General features: G+C 39.4%; 1 protein-coding gene across 1 annotated transcript; it reads left to right on the top strand.

Annotated features, from left to right (window-relative positions):
- The first annotated feature begins 560 nt into the window (after positions 1 to 560).
- On the top strand, positions 561 to 20147 carry rnf217 (ring finger protein 217). Its single transcript, XM_008398091.2, has 7 exons — positions 561 to 2407; positions 10305 to 10526; positions 11306 to 11470; positions 11831 to 11928; positions 12017 to 12120; positions 13877 to 13948; positions 15755 to 20147. Exons 1-7 carry the CDS (start codon positions 1400 to 1402, stop codon positions 15841 to 15843), a joined length of 1758 nt encoding a protein of 585 aa, XP_008396313.1. The 5' UTR covers positions 561 to 1399; the 3' UTR covers positions 15844 to 20147.
- Positions 20148 to 20590: the final 443 nt, after the last annotated feature.

Below are 20590 nucleotides of genomic sequence, written 5' to 3'. Positions count from 1 at the left end.
CAGTCAAGGTCATCCTGATAAGGAGCCCTATTGTCTCAGGTCAGAAATGTAAACACTGGAGGCTCCCAAGACAAGGTAATCACTGACGATGTGGCATTCACTTTTTATATAACTACATGAGAAACATTTTTAAATTTAAACTGACTTTGTGTGATGTCAGTGTATCTTGATCAAGCTTGATATTATATTCACAGTTTCATAAGAACTTGTTTTTTTTATTAAAACACAGCTGATTAATCTTTTAATGATTAAGCTTTTAAAATGGTTAACAGTTTATAAAAAAAATAATAATTAAACTTTGGAAAAGTAAAGAGCTGAGGGAACCCTGTGGCATTTTTTAGTAGAGAAGCACCACTGAAAAATATGACACACTACAGTTATGCATGCAAAGTAACAACATCACTTATTGTCACGTTGTGCTGTGCAAATGCCTCACAAGGTGGTCAGGCAATCATCAAGTTTAGAGAAAAGAAAAAAGAGATAACACCAGTGCAAAAAAAGTTATTTACTCTGTCCTTATAACACACACCACATTTTACACCCTTCATCCCAATCAATGTGCAATTTGGGGGGAATATTGTACCTGACAGGAATTGAATTTCTGCAAAATGTGTTTCTCTCAATGTGTGACTCAAAAAAATGTCTTTAGATTTTCCAGTATGTGGCAAGCAAGACAAGTAACAGTCCAGAGCACTCCAATAAATTAATCTTAATAAAACTAAACACAAACAGTATAAGAATAGGATTAAACGGACATAAACACTTCACTTCAGACAAATAAGAGCAATTTTTAAAATCTTACATAAAAACCAGGCTAAGTAAAATAAATTGTACAGTAATAAGAAACCAAAGGTTAAGATACTTCAAAGAGAAATGGTGAAGTAGACTTTTTTTTTCTGTTTTAAAACTTGTATCTACATTTAGCATAGGTCTAACTTCTTCAATTCAATGGTGACATTTTTGCTCTCACTCCTTAAATGAAATGTGTCCTGGAAAGGAAATAAACAAGGAAGGAGGATAGGAAGGAAGAAATGAGAGAGGGCAGAAGAGATTATTTAAGGCAAAAAAAACAAAACAAAACAATGAAGAACACAGTTTTAAAATACTAAGGTCAGCTTTTGTACTTTTCCAGGTAACACTGTATCTTCCAGGTATTGTGGAACGCTTTTACCGAAACTCATTTTTTTCCTGATCTGATTCAGCTTTACAGTCGACTCTTGGTTGCAGCATCTCCTTTCGCCACTAGGTTTCCCATCGGCCTATCAACGCTCTCCTCGGTGCTTACGACAAAATCGGGAAGCAGCGAGCTGCTCGCTTTGTTTTGTTTTGGTAGTAGGAGTTGGAGGACCAGAGGAAGGCCGACAGACAGAGGTCCTCGTGGGGCAGACCTGCTCGCTAAATGGGGAGAGCTAAATCGGGGATGGAAGATGACGAACCGATAGCTGACGCCTGCGAGATGCCGAGCTTTATAAGCAATTTCGAAGAGGGAAGGGGGAAATTGTCCCGCAACCAGCCGACAGGAACTTCCATCGCGGACGGTGAAGTTGAGATGCCAGTCGGGGGCCTGAACCGATCTGTCATCCGTTCAAACTCCCGGTTGTCCCTCGACGGAGGCGACGGGAGGACGTGGAAGAGGAGAGGCGAGGGAGAGAGGGATGCGGAGGGCAACAACAACAACAACTGCAACAGCGGAGGAGTCGGAGCAGCAGGAAGGAGGAGGAGGGCGAGCGCTGTGGAGGTTCTGAGGAGGAATTTCGGTGATACCAAGTCGCCCTCTCGCTGCTTTAGTGCAAAAAGTCGGATGCAGAGCGGGGTGGAACATGGAGCCGGGGGAGAAAGTGGTAATAACGACTGTAAGGACGTGGATGGAGCAGAATGTGGTGAGTGTCCAAAGTCGGACGTAGAGACGGGAGGAGCCGGTGGTAAAAACGAGCTGCCTTCAAACGAGTTGACGACTTCAGATGTTACAGGAGTTAAATATTTAAAGGTCAAAGATAAGTGGCACCCTAAAACTGAAGACGACAACAACACTGTGACTTTAAGTGAGTCGTTTAGTGCCAAAGAGCACGTGTACTGTACGGTATACTGCATTGCCAACGACACTCATCGGACAGATGCTGAAATCACGGACCGCTACGACGACGCTGTCACATCTGACGAAACAGAAACAGACTTGGAGACTGTAAAGGTGGGGGACCAGGACACCGAACCGGTGCTGTACACGCTGGATGACCTGGTGGACCCGTTCGGGAACATATCCCACCGCCTGGAAGGGGTGCAGGCCGGTGCGGAGAGTCGGATAGAGGAGTGCCGGGTGTGCCTGGAGGAGAAACCCATCGCATCCCTGCCGTGCTGCGGGAAGGCCTTGTGTTGTGAGGAGTGTCTGAAAATCTACGTCAGCTCCCTGGTTGGTGGTCTAGCAGTGGCGTTTCTTTCTTGAGCCCCTTATTCTGCACCCCGTCATACAGGTCCAGCTCAGTAAATTAAAATGTAATCAGAAACTTAACTCATTTCTCACGGTCAAGTCAAAGAGTACAAGTCATTTGTTGTTCTCAGGATGACTTATTAATAGGTCAGTGATTCTTGAGAACAGGGACAAAATGGTTTTTTAATTTTCCTACATTTTAAAAATCATTTCTCAACCTTATGTATGCAACTATGACAAATAATGTTTTGGAAATGTAAAGATGCTAAGCTGCAGGCTCCCAGTTGCAACATTTTTATTTTTTATTTTTTAATTACATTTTTAATCGACCTGACCCGGAACTTTATCAAAACTTGACAAAAATAAATGAATTATTTTTAAAATACCCTATTAGTGATATTTTTACTCATTTTTACAGACAAATGCTTCTCAAGAAACAAAAGAAATATTATTTAAAACAAAAAACAAAAAGTTCATCTGACGCAGAACTGAAAGTGGTGACAAACTCGTGAGTAAAAAGAAATACTTGATACATGTGAAGTAATGCAATTTATGTAAAATACATTAAAATGAATTAATTGCACATTTAAGTCAGATTTGTCAACAATTTCACTGAAAGAGTCGCAAATACTCTGATGGAGTTGACGAAATGCCAAACTACCTAAATATGATTTATATGATATGATGTCAGGTCCATGAAATCTTTACATTATACCAAAATTAAGCTTTTATTTCACAAAATTTCATCAAAGTTTTGTAAATTGTCAGTTATGGTGTTGACACATTATGGTTGTGACAAACATCTTAGGAATAAAACAGAAGAAAAAACTAAAGAATAACATAAGCTAACCAGAGCTAACTAGCCCTCTTAGCAAAGGAAGAGAGGGGAAGTGGTCATGGGGTCCTCAGAAGTTCTGGTGCCCCCCAATAATGCCTGTACATTATTTTTATGTCTGACGGTGTTGACAAAAATTAGGGACAAATTTCAATGGAGTTGGAAAATATATAAAAATGATTTTAATTCAATTTACTGAGACTTTTAGAATTATTTATATGAATACTTATACTTAATTGTCATAATATATTATCCTAGTATTCCTTTAATTGTTTTAAACTATTATAATGTATTGAGTTCTGCTCCTGGACCAGGGCTTTTACAGACACCATCCACCTGCTACTATGTTTAAAATAAAAAAATATTCAGCAAACACCAGGAAAATATACATTGTTGTGCTCACATGACCCAGGTTAGTTTAGTCAGATATTTGAACAAAAATTTATTTTGTGTATATTTTATTCAAATTTTGTGCTTTATCCATAGGATCTGTTTTGTCCCTATTCTCAAGAATCACTGAGGTACGACTTTATTGTCCACCAAGGTGGAAATTTTCCTTCCGCTCTCCAACCGTAAAATGAAAAACATTCATATAATCACAGAATCATCTATTTGTACATAGAATAAAACCCTTTCCTTAAGGAATTTTTTGATGTTTTGAAAACAAAACATTAATTTTCTTAAATAACATAGAATATTACACAAGACCACTGAAATAGGATATTTAATACAGAAATAGACAATAATTCAATAATGAGAAGGACTGTTATCTAGCAGATAGTCACTGACACACTCCACAAGGATATAAAGCAGAAAAAGATGCCTTTTCACAGTGCTGTATATCCTAGCATATTCATAGAAAGTAGAGTGGAAGGAAAAAGTGTGGTTGGAAATGTGTACAGGTATCACAGATATTGTGATGCAAACCCATTCATGATTGTTTTTTGGAGAGTCACAAGTTGTGAACTGCAGCTGGAGTTAGTGTTTTTTTTTTTCTTCTTTTTTTAGAGCCTCTACACAAAGATGTATTCTGGATATGTGCTACTACCACCTTGGGGTAAATGCACCCCTGAACAAGTTATACAGTCAAAGGTTTTGCCTTGGGTATGGAGAGAAAGTACTGGACTGTTACCTAGTGGCCCAAAGTTTTCTTTTCAGATGAAAGCAAATTTTGCATTCCATTTTTAAATTAAGGTCATGGAGTCAGGAGGAACAGCGGAGAGTCACAGAATCTGACATTTTGTTGCATCTTAGTTGCGCCACAGGCTTATCATCTCCATGCTGTGCTGATACAGCAGGTCCTGCACAAGGAGTATGTTTCTTGTGTTTTACTTTTTTTTTTTTTTCAGAAGGCTGCTATTTTTGTTTTTAAAATACCCATTTAGACAAGTGGTCTTATGTAATATTGGAATTTTCTGAGAAAAAGTATTTGGGATTTTCAAAAGCTGTAAAACAGAAACGTCAATTTAAACTCTTGAAATACATCAATTTGTGGAAAAACTAATTAAAAATTAATCTCAATATGAGTTTCCCTCTGGATTTTATTATCGCAACAATAATTTAATGATATTAGCAGTTTTTGTAACTGCGCCTGTCTACGAGTATTTATGTGTCTGTACAATTACACAATATTGAATTCATGAGAATAAGATAAGCTCATATTTTTTTTAAATCAACTTTAGAGACATATATTATTTTCTTATTTTTTAAGAATAGTCAGAATGCATTCATTTTACTTTTGACAGTATTTTCAGACAGTGTTTCTAGAGTCCATAATCATTGTAGAATAATTCTGTAATACAGAGCAGCAGGCCTGGCTTATCGATGTAACTTCAGGTTCTGTTCTAGACTTCGGATACTTCACTTTCTACAGACACAGTGGGAATTTATGCAGGAAACCGAATCTGCTCTGGGGCAGGCCAGGTTTCCAGATTAGAGGTCAAGAGCATTAAGCACATCTCTCAACCAATCAATACGCTGAGAGCAGTGAAAGGTGAAAGAGATGATAATGCAAAAGCAAAATTTTCCTCTTTGTTCTCAGAGAGTTATTGGGTCTATAAGCAGAGCTCATAACCATGTAGGCAAAACGGAGACCAGTTCCTCTGAAGTTTGGTGCTGTTAGAAGCTGAAGATCAAGAAGTAAAACCAAGGACTTTATACTGTTAAAATTCCTATTTCTGAAAATATCTGTATCTAAATTTAAAAGTAGAACGTGTCATACTCTTCAAATGATGGTCTTTGTACATTTGTATTAAAATCACAAATCACCTATAACACCTTTTATGTGACACTGCAGAAACTGAACTTAGACATTCATCATATCCCCACCAACTCAAACGAATCATTTTTACCTTTAAACATTATTGCACAAATATCACAGTGGCACCTGCAGTGTGTAAAGTAAACAAAAAAAAAATACATGCAAATACAAGACATTAGACACATTCATGCTTGGATCATTTGACTGCAATATTATAATGTTTTTATTATGTGTATATGTTAGCTTTTCGTGTTGATTACTTCCTCCGTGCTTCGTCCTTTCTTTGCCAGCTGCTCCTGTTTTCCAAGCACACATCCCTGTTAGCATAGACAGCTAGCTTGGCGATACGTCTGAAAACACAATTTTCAATGTTAGGGTTAGTTAGGGTGGATCTTTTAAGGAAAACCTGAACATGTTGAACCTGCGACGTCGAATAGGAACTATGTTTGATCTATTTTTGAATCTAGCCTCAATTTACGATTATATCTACGATTATATCTATGCCAATAAAGCATTGAAGAAGATTGGTTTTGCTAAGTAGATCTTAAATTGTGTTCTGATGTGAGTAGAACAATGCTGTCCCAACTTATTTAAAAATAGTAAAGTATCCCTTAAATTAGCGCCAAATTGAAGTCTTATTAACAGAGCAACGCACTGGTTGAGCCGTATCGTCCATACCCATATTGGTGTCGCGATGGATTCTGATGGCGTTTGAGCATCTGCTCCTGGATAGGTAGAGAAAAGGAGGGTTGCTGTCACCTATCTCTTAGATACAGTCACTGCTGAGAAATATCCAGCAGCTGGTTGATGAGTCTTGGAGCACGTTCTTCTTTGTCACGCTTTCATACGCCATATTTAGCATCCCAGAGGCATTTGGGTCCGGCCTCCAGTTCTGGGAAATTCACCAGAAGCTGACCCCACATGTTTAAAATACTTAATGGAATATCTAGATTAAGAGGTCGACCTAAGCTGTTCGGCATTAACTCACAAGCAGAGGACCATGTTATGAAATGCTAACTAGAAAGTTAGAAGTCAGCACCTGAAGGTCTCTTTGTCTTGTGACAAATACATAGTTTGTGAATCTAGGTCAAGGCACCAGAAGAAGCTCAAACCGTTTATATAACAGCCGACTTTGGAAACTGTGGAGGGTGTTCAGATCCTGGTTCCAAATGGTTCGCTTTTCTTCTGAAGTACATCATCTGACGCCGTTAACACTTTAACAAAGCGACAGATGAGGGCCCATCCTCTTCTGGAATACTTCCTAAAGACACGTCTTCTTTGTTGATGCCTGGAATATTTTTGTTGGCACACTAGCAGGGTGTTGCAGTCGGAACCATTTTTACAGTGATTTAGTGTGATAAATTGAGCATATTAATAACCGATGGGTGAAAATCCACTTCCTTTAATAAGCATTGTGCAGCAGAATAACAATCTGCTCTTACTTTACACCTCTCTGGCTGGATTATTTTTATTCTTTAAGCCTCCCCTCTGTCATGAGATGGTATCTTCTAAACACTTTCCCTGGTCCAATAAACATTTATGCAGCTTCTCACATCACTCAGGCCGCACGGAAGTTGCAACCGTTGCTCTAATCTGCTTTAATCTGTTTATGTAAAACTGTTTAATCAGTCATTTGAAGTAGATTTTTGTCTGCTGTTGTGCTACTTTGATAACAGGTTTTGAATAATAGTACAGTCACAGCCAAAGGTGCGCCATCTGATAAGCAAGCCAAACATGAAAATGGTCATGACAAAACTTGCCTGGAGGCGGTGTTCTTATTCCGGTGAATGGACTGCAGGCTGATTTTAGCACACAGGCCTGGTGTCGAGCGCATAGAGTAAGCGTTATGTCAGAGAGGGTTGGTGGAGACGGGGTCATGCTTGTTTGGCTCCAAAACCATGTTTCAACAGTGATTAAAATTGCAAAATACTTGCTATTTTTTTAGCCTCTTCGTACCGGTGGAATATTTTTAGAGAATACATATTATTCAGTAATATCCTACCACAGAACAGATTCCTCATTATCAGTGGTTATATCAAGCAAAGATGAAGTCAAATGGAGAGAAAGAGAAAAAAAAAACTATGTGAAAAAATTTGTACCTACTGTCACAACCAGACCCAATTGATCAGATGAATTTTCCATCAACAATTAATCAAATGCAGAAGCTTTAGCAGTTTGCTGCTTTGGAGCATACGCTGTATGGTAACACAGTTTCAAAATGGAAAGACGTCTGAATTAACATAAGAGAAGCAATTTTTTACTAACCATTAAAATCAATCAGTTGCATCATTCCCAAGGAAATTGTAGTTTATTATTCTGGGGTTAGATAGATTATTAACTACAGGAAAGCACTTAAGATAGCCGTCAGTCTTTTAAAAGCAGACATTCCATTAAATTCATACCAAAGCCCAAATAAAGTGGGGGAAAAAAAGCCACTGAAAGGGACATTAAATGTTAAAGTTTATCACAGTGCAATAACAAAGACTGGAGAATACATTCTTGTTTAAGATGAGATAACACTGGCCTTGTCCAAAGAAACCTTTTTCCTAGTGCAGGCACTTGGGTTCAAAATCCATAACCATTAACTACATTCACATTTAGAACCAAGATTTGCACATAATATAAAGTTTTTACCTGTTTTTAGCAACTATGAACTCAACTGTATAATATGCTAAACAAACCTCCCAACAGAAGTGTTGCAATGACCCAGTCAAAGTCAAGACCTCACTGTTACAGAAATGCCGTGCTGGAACTAAAGGGAAACTAGTCATAAAACAGATATTTGTGAAACTCGATAAACCAAATAAGTTTGGGACAAAATTCCTCCTTAATGGGGGTGAGCTGATGAAGTCATGCAGAAAAACAGCAGCTTGAAACTGTGACTGCTAAAGGTTAACGTAAGACCTGCTGAGTTCTAGGAGGAAATCGATTTCCACTCGCAGCTGTTTTGTTTTGAGCTTTGTCTTTGTTCAATACATAACCCTAATGAGGAATATGTTGTGTAAGGTTGGGGTTGGATTTAGCTAAAAATAACTCCTCTCCATTCTTGTGTGAAACGAGAGAGGCTACGAGAGTGGTCACCGTGGGTTAAATGCCAATTTTATTTAACATTTGATTGTGCGGAGCCCTGTTGGAAGTCGCACAATAAAATAAATGCCTTTCCAGGAATCAAAATCTATTTCAGGAGGTCAAACCGGATCTTATCGATATTTCTGGTTGCAGCATATTATGTTGACCTAGTTTGTTTCACACCGTTGATGCAAAATACTTAGCACCCGTTATCTGAGGCTGAACACATTCGGCCTCGTATCATGCTGTCCACACAATAATGAGGCGCGTGTTTGTGAGAAGAAACCCGTCGAACCAGTCCCACCAGGCAGTGCCCTGTTGTATTTGAAAACAAATGACCCGGCTTTCAGGCCTGCAAGGATAGAGGTTCATAGTCGGTAAAGGGTGCTTATTATCTGCATGAGCTTGCAAGTATGTGTGTGTGTGTGTGTGTGTGTGCGTGTGCGTGTGCGTGCGTGCGTGTGTGTGTGTACTTATGCACAGGTTCCAAAGCAAACATTTGGCATGGCTCCATAAAAGGGTGCAGATATTTTCCGAGAACCACAGTCTCCAGGGGGCTTGATGGACAAAGTGTAAGAAGCCAGGCAGGTTGATAGAAAAGAATATCATTCACAAAAGAAAGAATGGACATAGGAATGATTAGATCCTCTAAGATGGCTAAAAGGCAGCAGGGCAGTCAGTGATAAAGGACTGATGAAGACCTGATTCCCCTACTTTTGATCTTCACTGTTGGGTTATAGGGTAAGATTACTGTGTCTTGCTAATAATATGAGGTTTGGTAAGTAGATTTGCAGTGCTACCATGCTTTTTCAATTTTTGGAAGATGGGATGTCAGGATAGTCTAAGATTTTTGTTTGAGATATTGATCTGGTGTTTTATTGATTCTAATGATGCCATTTGTCCACCAGTGTTCTGTAAGGGTGCATTCACACCAGTCCTGTTTAGTTCGCTTTAATCAAACTCTAGGTTGATTGCCTAGAAAATCTATTTTGTTTAAGGATGTGTTAATGCGCAATCAAACTCTAATTTGGACCCCCCAAAAAAACAAAAGAAAAACTCTGGTCTGACTACAAACCTAGATTAAAGTGAACTCTGTTGCTGTTATAATGCGCGTTTGAATGCCAAGCGGGTGAAGACCACTCCAGAAACAGGAAGTGGACTATGGCAAAGGGCATTCTGAGTAAAAACAACCAAAACAAACATGAGTCTAACCCTGTTTTCAGTTTTAGATCTAGATTTTTTGGGGCGGTCTCAATACAAAAGTGCACAAGTATGGGGAAATTATGCCTCAAACTCCACTTGGTGCTGATCATGAAAACATTTTTTTTAAAAGTGAAAAAGTTCAAGTGGTATGAATAGTTTTCCATGCCTGTGTCTGTCTGACTATAATATTTATCAACTCTGGTGCATTAAATTATTAACAATATTCCAATAGATTTTGTAGTAAAGCACACTAAAAACATCAAACTTCTCACATTTGTGTGTTTTTGTCTTCCACGCTGTTTCATTCACCGTGCCACTTATCTACTTTGCACTCCTTCCATTCTTGGGTAAATTATTCACTAGGTTTTGTGAATTTCTTCAGCATGTAGAAGCTTCCTAGTCAGACAACCCCACAGTGGCCAAACCCTCACACTCATACACTGATGAACAGCTGATGCAGCAGAAAAAAACATAGACGTGTTTCTTCTCATTGAAATTCTTATTTATTTCAGGTGAAGGAGGGCAATGTTGTCATCAACTGTCCAATCACGGAGTGTACCGGCACCCTGGAGGAGGGATTAATAATTTCCCACTTGAGCAGGGAAGGGGTGGTAAAGTACCGCTACTTTTTGCAGCTGAGTCAGCTGGACTCGAGCACAAAGCCCTGTCCCCAGTGCAGCCACTTCACCTCTCTGAAGGAAAGCAGCACAAACCGCAACGACCACAAGTACAAGGTAAGATTGCACGCTCGGATTGACTGTTTAGTAGAGAAAAAAAACAAGCAAGACGGTATGGCTGCGTTCAGGGACCTGTGCGGCAGGCTTTTGTCGTTTGTCATTTCTAACAGTCACCAGGAAATGACTCCGGTGGATCTGATTGTGTTTCTGTCCACATCAGGCATTAACATACATTGACAGGTCTGCTTTTCCGGTCTAATTGCCAGTTAGCTTGCATTTCCACCTGCCTCCAGTGGCCACTTGTTGTCACTTGTGTGCTGCATGTGAACAACAAACAGGAGATCAATGCATCATTCTAATATATTAGCAAGCAAGGTGGCAAAACCCAGAAATCTCTTTCTTGAGGATGCTAAAACGTTCTATGGACGAGGTGATGCGTAGTTGGGGAGTTTCAGATCTGCAATGTGATCTCCACCCAGTGGGACTTGACTATCCGGATTAGCTCCTTTGAATCACCTCCATTAACTAATGCAGAATGCAGAGGAGCAGCAACTCCCATGTGACGACTTCATCTCTACGCCCAAGACCAAATACCCTACAGGGAAAGTTAATTCTTTCTGCTTGTGTCCGGCCATTTAATGATCAATATATCAACACGAAAAGTGAGGCCTGGGGTGTCGAAGAATGAAAGAAACTATAAGTACCCACCTCTAGGTAGATCATAATTATAATGTGCTTGGTTGTTTTCAATGAATTCTCTTCTGTTCTCGTAATCCCTTTCAGTACAACCATTGGTCTCTTTAAAATTGTGTCATCCTCCTGCTTTCCTGCCGTAGATCCAGTGCATCAGCTGCCAGTTTGTGTGGTGTTTTAAATGCCACGCGCCCTGGCACGATGGAATCAAGTGTCGCGAATACATCCAAGGAGACAAGCTGCTGCGAACCTGGGCGAGCGTCATCGAGCACGGGCAGAGGAACGCCCAGAAGTGTCCACGGTGCAAGGTAGTAGCTCAGAGCAGTGTTTTGGGTTGTAGATCTTGTGGTGATTTTGCATTGTGGGCCGGGTTTGCTGCGTCGGTCGGGAAGTTGATTGATGAAAGACGGGAGCGATATAGAAAACTGAATCATTAAAGGTTTGGAAGCATGAAAACTGGGAAGGGATGATGGATGAACAGCTGGTGGGAGGGAGCACATGTGGAACAGATGAGTAACGATGCACACGTGGTACTCCGTAGTCGAAAATCGGATTCTGCTGCATTAGAGTTATTGTATTATCTGTACAGCATCTTGTCTCTCTTGATTCAAATTTGGTTTACTAGGCTTTTTTTTATTTATTATTCTTTATTCGTCTCTTCTCTTTAGATCCACATCCAGCGAACAGAGGGCTGCGATCACATGGCCTGTTCCCAGTGTGGCACTAACTTCTGTTACCGCTGTGGAGAGCGTTACCGAAGCCTCAGGTTCCATTCTCTCTGCCGCTTTTCACTCTGGCTGCTCCCTTTGTCCTTTATCCCCTTTCTGAGTCCATCTTTCACGATCTTGCGACAGATTCTTCGGGGACCACAATTCCAACCTCAGTGTGTTTGGCTGCAAGTATCGTTTCTTCCCTGACAGGCCCCACGTCAGGCGGCTACTTAGAGGCTCTGTCTTTGGTGAGTATTTATTCTGCTATTTTAAACTCTTCGTTGCCCTTGTCAACTACAGCTGCACAACTAGTTTATTGATTTTTTTTCTGAGGTCATGCACCATAATAAACCCACTCCTCTTTACCCAGTCAAATCAGGAAAGGGCTATAATCATAAAAAAAAATTGCTCAGAGTTCCAGCCCCTATATTTACATAGACAAAACAAAGGGACACATAGCACTTTTTTTTAATTCATGTTTAAGTTTTTTTTACATTTAATCTTTTTCTGGTGTTTCATAGAATTGCATTTTTAAACTGTATAATAAGTGATACTTTTTAGTAATGGCTCCACAAGTTTCTCACAACAGTTTGCAGGAATTTTGTCTCATTCCTTGTGACAGAATTAGAGTAACTGAGTCATGTTAGGAAGCTCCCTTGAATTGAATTATATCTATTTTGGTACAAACAGGTGTTACATTTTAACAAATACCATACACTTTACCACTAAGTGAAAAGTTAGCTACACTAACCGTAAAAGGTGATTCATAAACATCATCTCGGCTTACTCTGAAGTGCTACACCAACTTGATGTTTACCAGAAGCTAACGCTACGCGCTAAATTCAACTATATTGATGCTCACCATGTGACAGCATACTTCACCCTCAACAGGGTCAAATTGTTACTGCACACCCACCTGTGTGGTTTGCACTTTAGGAAGTGATTATTTAGAACTGATGTTTTGCTCATTGTTTTAGTTCTGTAGTTGAATATTGCTAACATTAACTTTGTTGCTGCTTTTGCGTAATTGACCTCCGTAGGGCATCGGATGAAAAGGTTAAACCAACAGTGGGGGAAAAAAAAAACTTTTAAAAGTAACAGACCCATAATTATTTTTACTTCTTTGATTAAAGTTAAATGTTTCTCCTGAGCTCAACATCAGCAAGCAGATAAACAAACTGTTGAATTAGCATGTCTTTGCTTAAGTTGATCAAGGCCGATTCTAATCACCAGTCCTGCAATCTGTTCGTTCTTACTGCCTATAATTTGCAGAAAATATAGAACCTTATGTTGTATATTCTTTAAAAGATCTAAAATACACAAACTTATGTCCGACAATCTTGCAACATAGTAGATAGGATAAAACGTGTCTGTAACAATATTCTTTAAATAAAGTCAAAGTTTTAGCAGCATAGAGTACATTTATCTTACTTTAATGGTTTGTTCGCCCAGAGACATTTTTTCATACTTAACACAACTTTTTCTTAATCTATTAGATTTAGCACAATAGTTATAAGTATGCAAATGTATATCAAATATATCAGATCAGAACTTTGCCAATATTGATTTAAAAATCACTTTAAACCTTGAATCATTTTACTTGCTTTTTGTGGCTTGTCTTGCCGGTTTTTAATGAAAACAATGTGACATTTCGCTTTAAAGTTCTCAGATAAAACTTGCGTTCCTCACTCCACCACCCGCATAGCGTTCTGTCCTGAACCAGAGAAAATCTCGCATGATTATGTCTTGGTTATCATAATTAACAGTTATCAGATCTTTGAAGCAGTGAGACGTGGAGAAGCAGGAATCCTGACACGATTTCCTTGACACTCGCCATAAAAAAAAAAAGCACAGTTATCTCAGCGGGTGGCCGCCAGTTTTACCCCACAGCAGGAGTCATTTGCACATTGCCGCTCTGATTTTGGATTTAATGAGAAGGCAGAGCCGACGATCGTTGGCTGTTGCAGTAACCGTTCTTCCTTTCTCCTTCTTCTCTCTTTGCAGCTGCTAAGTCGCTGTTAGCTCCGCTGGTGTTCGTGCTGATGATAGTAGTCGGAGCTCTCGCTCTGGTGATAGGTAAACGCAGCTGCACACATGAACACACATGCACCGGCCAAACACTTCCTCGCTAAATGCCTCATGTGAATAAGAGAAGCAGAACGCTTTCAAACCGCAACTGGCCTCTGATGATGATGATGATGATTTCCTTGGGTTGCATTTACATCATCGTCGTCAGCGGTGACGCTGACTCATTCGTCGGGGTGCACTGGGAGCCATCGGTGCTTCAGCTGAACTGTAATTAGTGTTAATCTTTTTACTCTGTTGGTAAATCTGACAGATGATCTTCTGAATACTAATGTGCTTTGATGGAAGATTTATATTTGCTTTAATCCAATCAGCTTTGCGCTGCTGGCTTTCTACTTCTCAGCTCAATTAATTTTTCATGAGCATGATTGTGGAATAATCAAATTAAATCCTTATAATTTCATATTCATGTCGTTAAAAAAATGTGTATCTTCATTTTCATATATTTGGTGCAGCTAGGAAAGTATTTGCCCCAATTATATCACACAGAAAATTAATACATAAGCAGTCCTAAAAATTATGATTTGATTTATTATAAACATCTTTTAACTATGCTAAGCTATCCAAACCAACCTGGTGTTGTGAGGTCACTTAAAAGAACCTGCCTGACAACATGAAAATCTCAAAAAGCAACATATCATGGCACACCAGAATTCAAGAGCAGATTCCCAGTCAGTCAGGCAAGGGCGACAAAATTGTTCCCGAGGTTTTGAAACTCGAAAGTAGATCCATTATCCACAAATGGAGAAGATGTGAAACGTCGATAAACCGTCCCAAGAGCAGCCAGCCTGCAAAAATGACTCCCAGAGCGCATCGATAACTCGCCCAGGTGGTCATAAAAGAACCCAGAGCAACACCTGACCTCACTTTCCTCAGCTTAGGTCAGTGTTCATGATCCAGCAGTAAGAAAGAGCGATGGGACAAAGTGGCTTAAATTTGCTGGAAACATGTAGATCACCCCCAAGACTTGAGGAAATATTTCTCGTCAACTCATATGACAAAAGTGCATCCTGTTAAATACTAAACTAAAACAGCATTTCAGAACGCGAAAATCAAACAGAAAGTCGAACATGGAGGTGGCAGTGTGACGGTGTGGAGCGCTGCACCATAAAATCCAGGAGATTGTCCAGCCATTAGTTTGTGACCCAAATCTCAAACCCCCCTCAGGTTATGCAGCCGTTTTCGTTTTTTTTTTTTTTTTTTTCTTAAGTAAAAAGATCATTGAAAAACTAACTTTTGCATTTCATCAGTTTGATGCTAAAAACAGAAGAAATCTTGGTAACACTTTATTTGAAGGGGTGAGCATAAGACTGACATGATACTGTCAAAAACATGACATAACATCTATCATGAACATAAAGGAGTCTTTATGAATGCTTATGACTGTTGTCACGAAGTGTCATTCGGTAAATAATGACACTTTTAATGCAAAGTTGCTCTAAAAGTTGCATTGAAAGTCCATTAGAAGTGCCAACTTTGCATTAAATTATCATTATTTACAAAATCATGCAAAGTTGGCACTTTTAATGGACTTTTAATGCAACTTTTAGATCAACTTTGCATTAAAAGTGTCATTACTYACTGAATGACACTTCATGACAACTGTCATAGACATTCATAAAGGCTCCTTTATGTTCATGACAGATGTTATGACATGTTTTTGACAGTGTCATGCCAGTCTTATGCTCACCCCTTCAAATAAAGTGTTATCCAAATCTTTTAGAAGGCAAATGCTTTTTCACACCACTGCATATCTCTACTGATTGGAAAATGCCAATTCTCTCGCGTTCTCCGTAGGTTTGTTTGTGTTCCCCGTCTACTACTTTTGTAAAAAGAGGAAGAAGGAGCAGGAGCAGCAAACCCGAGGCTCCGGGCGCTGGATCTAGCCCCCTCCTTTTCGAGGAAAAGGCCGACACCCACATCTCCTCAGGGACGGACGCGCCAGCTTGAGACACGAGAAAACTCAGAGGAAGGATCAGACTTCACAAAACAAACACGGGCTGCTGGAGTGGCACTTTCTTGGAGCGGAGCGAGCCCTTGACAATTGCACACCAACACATGGAGTTTATTTATATTGCATGAGACCGCTGTTGAAGTATGAAGGCTGGATGTCGAAGCAGAAGAGCAACCCAAATCTATTTGGACTGAATTTTGAGGCAACAAGAGCACTGTCGCATAGTAAAAGAAAAGAATTGTGGTCAGGTTATAGCACACGCTCTCCACGTTTGTTTTTATTATTATTATTATTATTATTATAACACAATCCAAATCGAAAAATGAAGCTTTTATGATTGAAGGAAGCTCAGGGAGTGCTGGATAAACAAACTTTCCATACACACTACGTGGGGATAAATGCCATAATTAATTCTTGGCTTTGAAAATGCATTTGTACAGTTCTCAGGTTGTCAAGCAGCCCAACTACTGGCTTAATTCTGGACCTTTTTTTTTTCATATCAGAAAAAGGTTTTATAATCAGATGAGGCAGAGACTGAGCTTGTCCGGTCTTAATTATAAGAAGTGTCTTTGGAGGATTCAGGACGAGGCTTTTAAACCTCTGGACTGGTAAAGGAACAATTCACAATCATTATTAAAGGCCTACAATTAAATATTTCATGCAGGACAGCGACGATTGTATGTAAGCGTCTGACAAGAGCCGTCGGAGAGCAGCAGAGACGGGACAGACAAATTATCCTCAACGCGTTTTGCTAATCTAGTCAGGAACGAAAAGTTTTCACTGCGATTTCAGTCTCACACGGAGGAAGGTGCTGTGAAAAGAAGTCTAGTGATACATGAGATAAATTTGGATCCTAGCTTCTCGCGGGTGTGTGCGCCCAGTTCTAGAAATTGAGGTTGAGTCCTAATGAAAAAAGCGGCAACCCCTTCCACCTGGTTTGTGCCCCGTCTGTCTTTCCATCCCTGCTTTTGGCTCTGATACCAGACGTCATCCCCGCTCCGCCTGCTTTCCGTGTCATCAAAAAACAACTACAGAAAAAAAAAAAGGTGGCTGTGCCAAAGCAAAATGCTGAATGTGGTGCAACATTACAATTGATCTGGTCCCTGCGTTGTTTTGTTATCTTTTCGGGTTTAGCGTGTTTTGTACTGTTGCTCTCCCACTGTTGCATTCATGCTGTCTGAAACTTTTTCACATTTTCTCATGTTACTAAATGCTAAGGAGAGGAAAAATGATAGATGGTTATAGTTTAACACAAGTGTGGCATGCATTTAAAGTCTACTTTGTCAGGCTGTGGTACAACAGATTGTCTTCAGTCAGAGGCTTCTTCAGATCTGCTGTAACACAGACTGCTTCAAGAGATCCTTCCTGCCCACAGCCATCATCATCTGCAGTAAATGTCTGGAGAAACATAGATAATATGAGTCACAACATTCATTTTCCCTTTGAAATTAATTATTTTATTAATATTAATTGACACTGTATTTTACTTATTGGTATCAGGCTGAAAGGGCTAGAGGCAAATGTCTGCCACCTTTTTCAGATTTTCTTTTATACATTGTTGTCTTCTTAACTCAAACTCGGCTACCGGATGCTTGCTGCGGGTCTATCCCATGAAATCAAAAATAAAATAGCTTGACAAAATGTGAAAAAGTTCAATGGTTCTGTAGTTGTACCTCCTGGGGAGACGAATTTAAAGGTCGCAGATGAAAAAGTGCAGAAAATGATAAAAAACAAAGATACTGTCCTTTCTATTTATCTTGTGCAGCCTGGTTTAGTGCTTATCAATGAGTTCAACAGGGTTCTGTGTAAAGTTATTATTTCTAAGATAGTCAGTTTTCATAGTGTGTGAGATGTGATCCAGAAGGACTTGGTTCTTTTTGTGAACTTGAAATATTTTTTTTAACTTTAAAGGAAGAATGTAAGAAGGAAGAATCGATTTCAAAAGGGTTAAAAGGTCAGCTGACGGTCTCTTATCGCAGGCTTCTCTCTGAATTTTAAGGAAGTTTTAATAAAAAAAAAAAAGAAAAGAAAGGCTAACCATCTTTATGCTCCTGAGCCTTAGGTTTCTATGAACAACAAAATTAGAGTCATTCACGCAAATCCTTTTAACGATCTGCTTTTGTTTCCTGGCTCTCTCGCGTGGAATTCACTAAAGAAAGCTGAAAATTGATGGCCAAGTTGTGTCGCTGCTCCTGTAAATCTGTGTCGCGGCACTGAATCTACACTCGAGAAGGATTAATGACATCAATTTAAGTAGAAAAGGCAGGATTTATCCTTGTGTTCGTCAAACATTTGTCCGTAAAAAAAATAAATAAAAAAATTTGTTGAGCTTTATCCCAGGGGACATGACACGTTTTCTACATCTGGGGGTGTTAAGAAGTGTCAAATAAAGTTACACTGTAATAACAAGAGTTCACAACATACACTCTTCATTATATCCCTGCACGGTGCTTTCTGTAGTTTTCAGTAGTCCTAGATAGGTTTGGGTTGAATCCTCTCTCAGGGAGTTTGTTTTGTGTTCACTGGACCCAGATCCCAACCCGGACATTAGCTGTGCCAAAGAAATTGCTGAACAGCGCCGTGGACTCTGAATGCTTCCTGGTACGCTTGCCAGCTGCTGCCGCTCTAAACATATTGGATTCCGGGAAGCAAAGTGCACTGCGGCTTCAAAAGGAGATCAGAGTTGTGTTTTAGCGTTGCCAACGCTCACTCTCTCTCCCAGCCTGACTCAGCTGGATTGTGAACTCTTTGTTGGGGGTCAGAGGGATGAAATCCACGATTGAAAAGCAGAATAATCAAAACAGGCACATGTGTTCGCGAGACAGAAATTGGAAACCGTACGACCCTCGTTCCCATGTATCTCAATAATAATCGTACTGCTCCACTTAGTTCTGCACTGTCATGTTTAACAGCTGCTTTTTAAAGGTGTTATTTATAAATGAACGTGTGCATCTAAAACTGTCCCCCAAACGTTGTAATTTTCTAGATTCTTTCTGCAGTCAATGACATTGTTTTTTTTTTTTTTGTTGTTGTTTTTTTTCAGTGCCATTCTACCAGGAGGTTGTCCTTTACAGCGCCTTACAAAAATTCCCATACCAAATTTTTACAATGCATTTTACTGGGAATTCATGTGAAGACGTCTTCATAAAATATTAAATAAAATACACAAAGGTATAGAGGAAAAAAAAGTTTGAGAGGTATGAAAACGTTTGCAAAACACCATGTTTTGGACTTTCCCCACCTCTGAAATTCTAATTGTGCTAACTTAGCGCGTGGCCAGAAAGTTAACTGTTAAAATCGACGTGAAATTTGAGGAACAAAAACCTGCTTCCTTGGATAATATTTTTCTATGTGATTGATATTGTATTTTATGATAAAGTTTTTCCCTTGTTTTTGTCGTAGCTGATACAAATGAATCGGGTTATGGCATGGCAGGGCTGTGGTAGCTGCCTGCTGAGATGTATGTGTATATAATTTCCCAGTAAAGATGCAATGTCTGGCATAAACAGTGCCGTCGTCACGGCTGGAGATCAGATTGTGTTTTAGAGAGTTGCAGAATGTATCACACCCTGGCCTTTTATTTTGTATTTATTATATTAAGCCTTCATCCTCAACGAATTAATACAGTCATGCATGAAAAGATGCTAAAACATTTCTGTGAAACGCATTTGGAATCTTGTAGCTGACTGCTCAGCAAACAAAGGCAATAAGTTTAGCTGTGACGTCCTAAAACCACAATCCGGGGTGTAGCCTACATCCAAAACCTGCCTGTAAATTTGCACGTTTAACAGTCACTTTATTTTGGCTCATGTTTTCCTAACTTGCACTTTGAGCCCTGCCTCAAACATTAGATGGTCTGTGAAGGAGGAAGTGTTGCAGAAATACCTGCTGGCTTTCAAGCATCAGTTAATTAAATGTCTGCATATTCGAGCTGCAGGACCTTAGAAGAAAATGTTGTTGACTGCTAAACCGGTGAAGGTGGATTGATCAGTAATCTCAGGATGGGATTTCACCTCTTGGACATGCAAATCTGCTGGAACAGTAGCAGTGTGTTTATATGTACATGTCACTGTTTTTTCCAGGTATCTCTTTACAAAGACATGTTAAAGATAACCCCCCCCAAAATGCTGCCACTGTCAAAGATTATCTGCTGATATTACTGTTGCTATCTTAGCAAAGGCACAAACACTCTTTTATCAAAGAATCTGAAGGACAATAAACAAAATGCCAAATGTGGCTGTGGGCTTTTTTTTTCTCTTTTTTTCGCCTTGATTTACAAGACTTTAATATCTCTCCGGTCACAGTTGTGGTTGCATTTTTACGCCAGTAGGGGTCATAATTGTACTTTTTCTTTTTTTTACTGAGCACTGCAATGACCGTTAGTTTGAAAATGCAAAAACAATGTATATTTTTAATTAAGATAGAGGATTACTTGCATGTAATTGAGAAAGAAGGAAGTAAATTTGTAAATCTTTTAAAATAAGCAAATTGAGTTTGTAGACTAGTTAGACGTTGGATTCTTTATCGATGCTTTTCAGTCTTTGTACAGCAACTGTTTTAGTTGTTGATGTGATGTGGCGCAGACTTTTCATTGCCAAAAATGTTTACATAAATGGTCAAGGTAAAAAGTAGCGTAAATGGAAAACGTGGAGTTTTCCACACACAAAAATAAGTGCTAT

The sequence above is a fragment of the Poecilia reticulata genome, linkage group LG21 (assembly GCF_000633615.1).
Source record: "Poecilia reticulata strain Guanapo linkage group LG21, Guppy_female_1.0+MT, whole genome shotgun sequence".
Taxonomy (NCBI): domain Eukaryota; kingdom Metazoa; phylum Chordata; class Actinopteri; order Cyprinodontiformes; family Poeciliidae; genus Poecilia; species Poecilia reticulata.
Note: the sequence above shows the minus strand (reverse complement) of the source record. Positions and strands in the feature narration are given on the sequence as shown.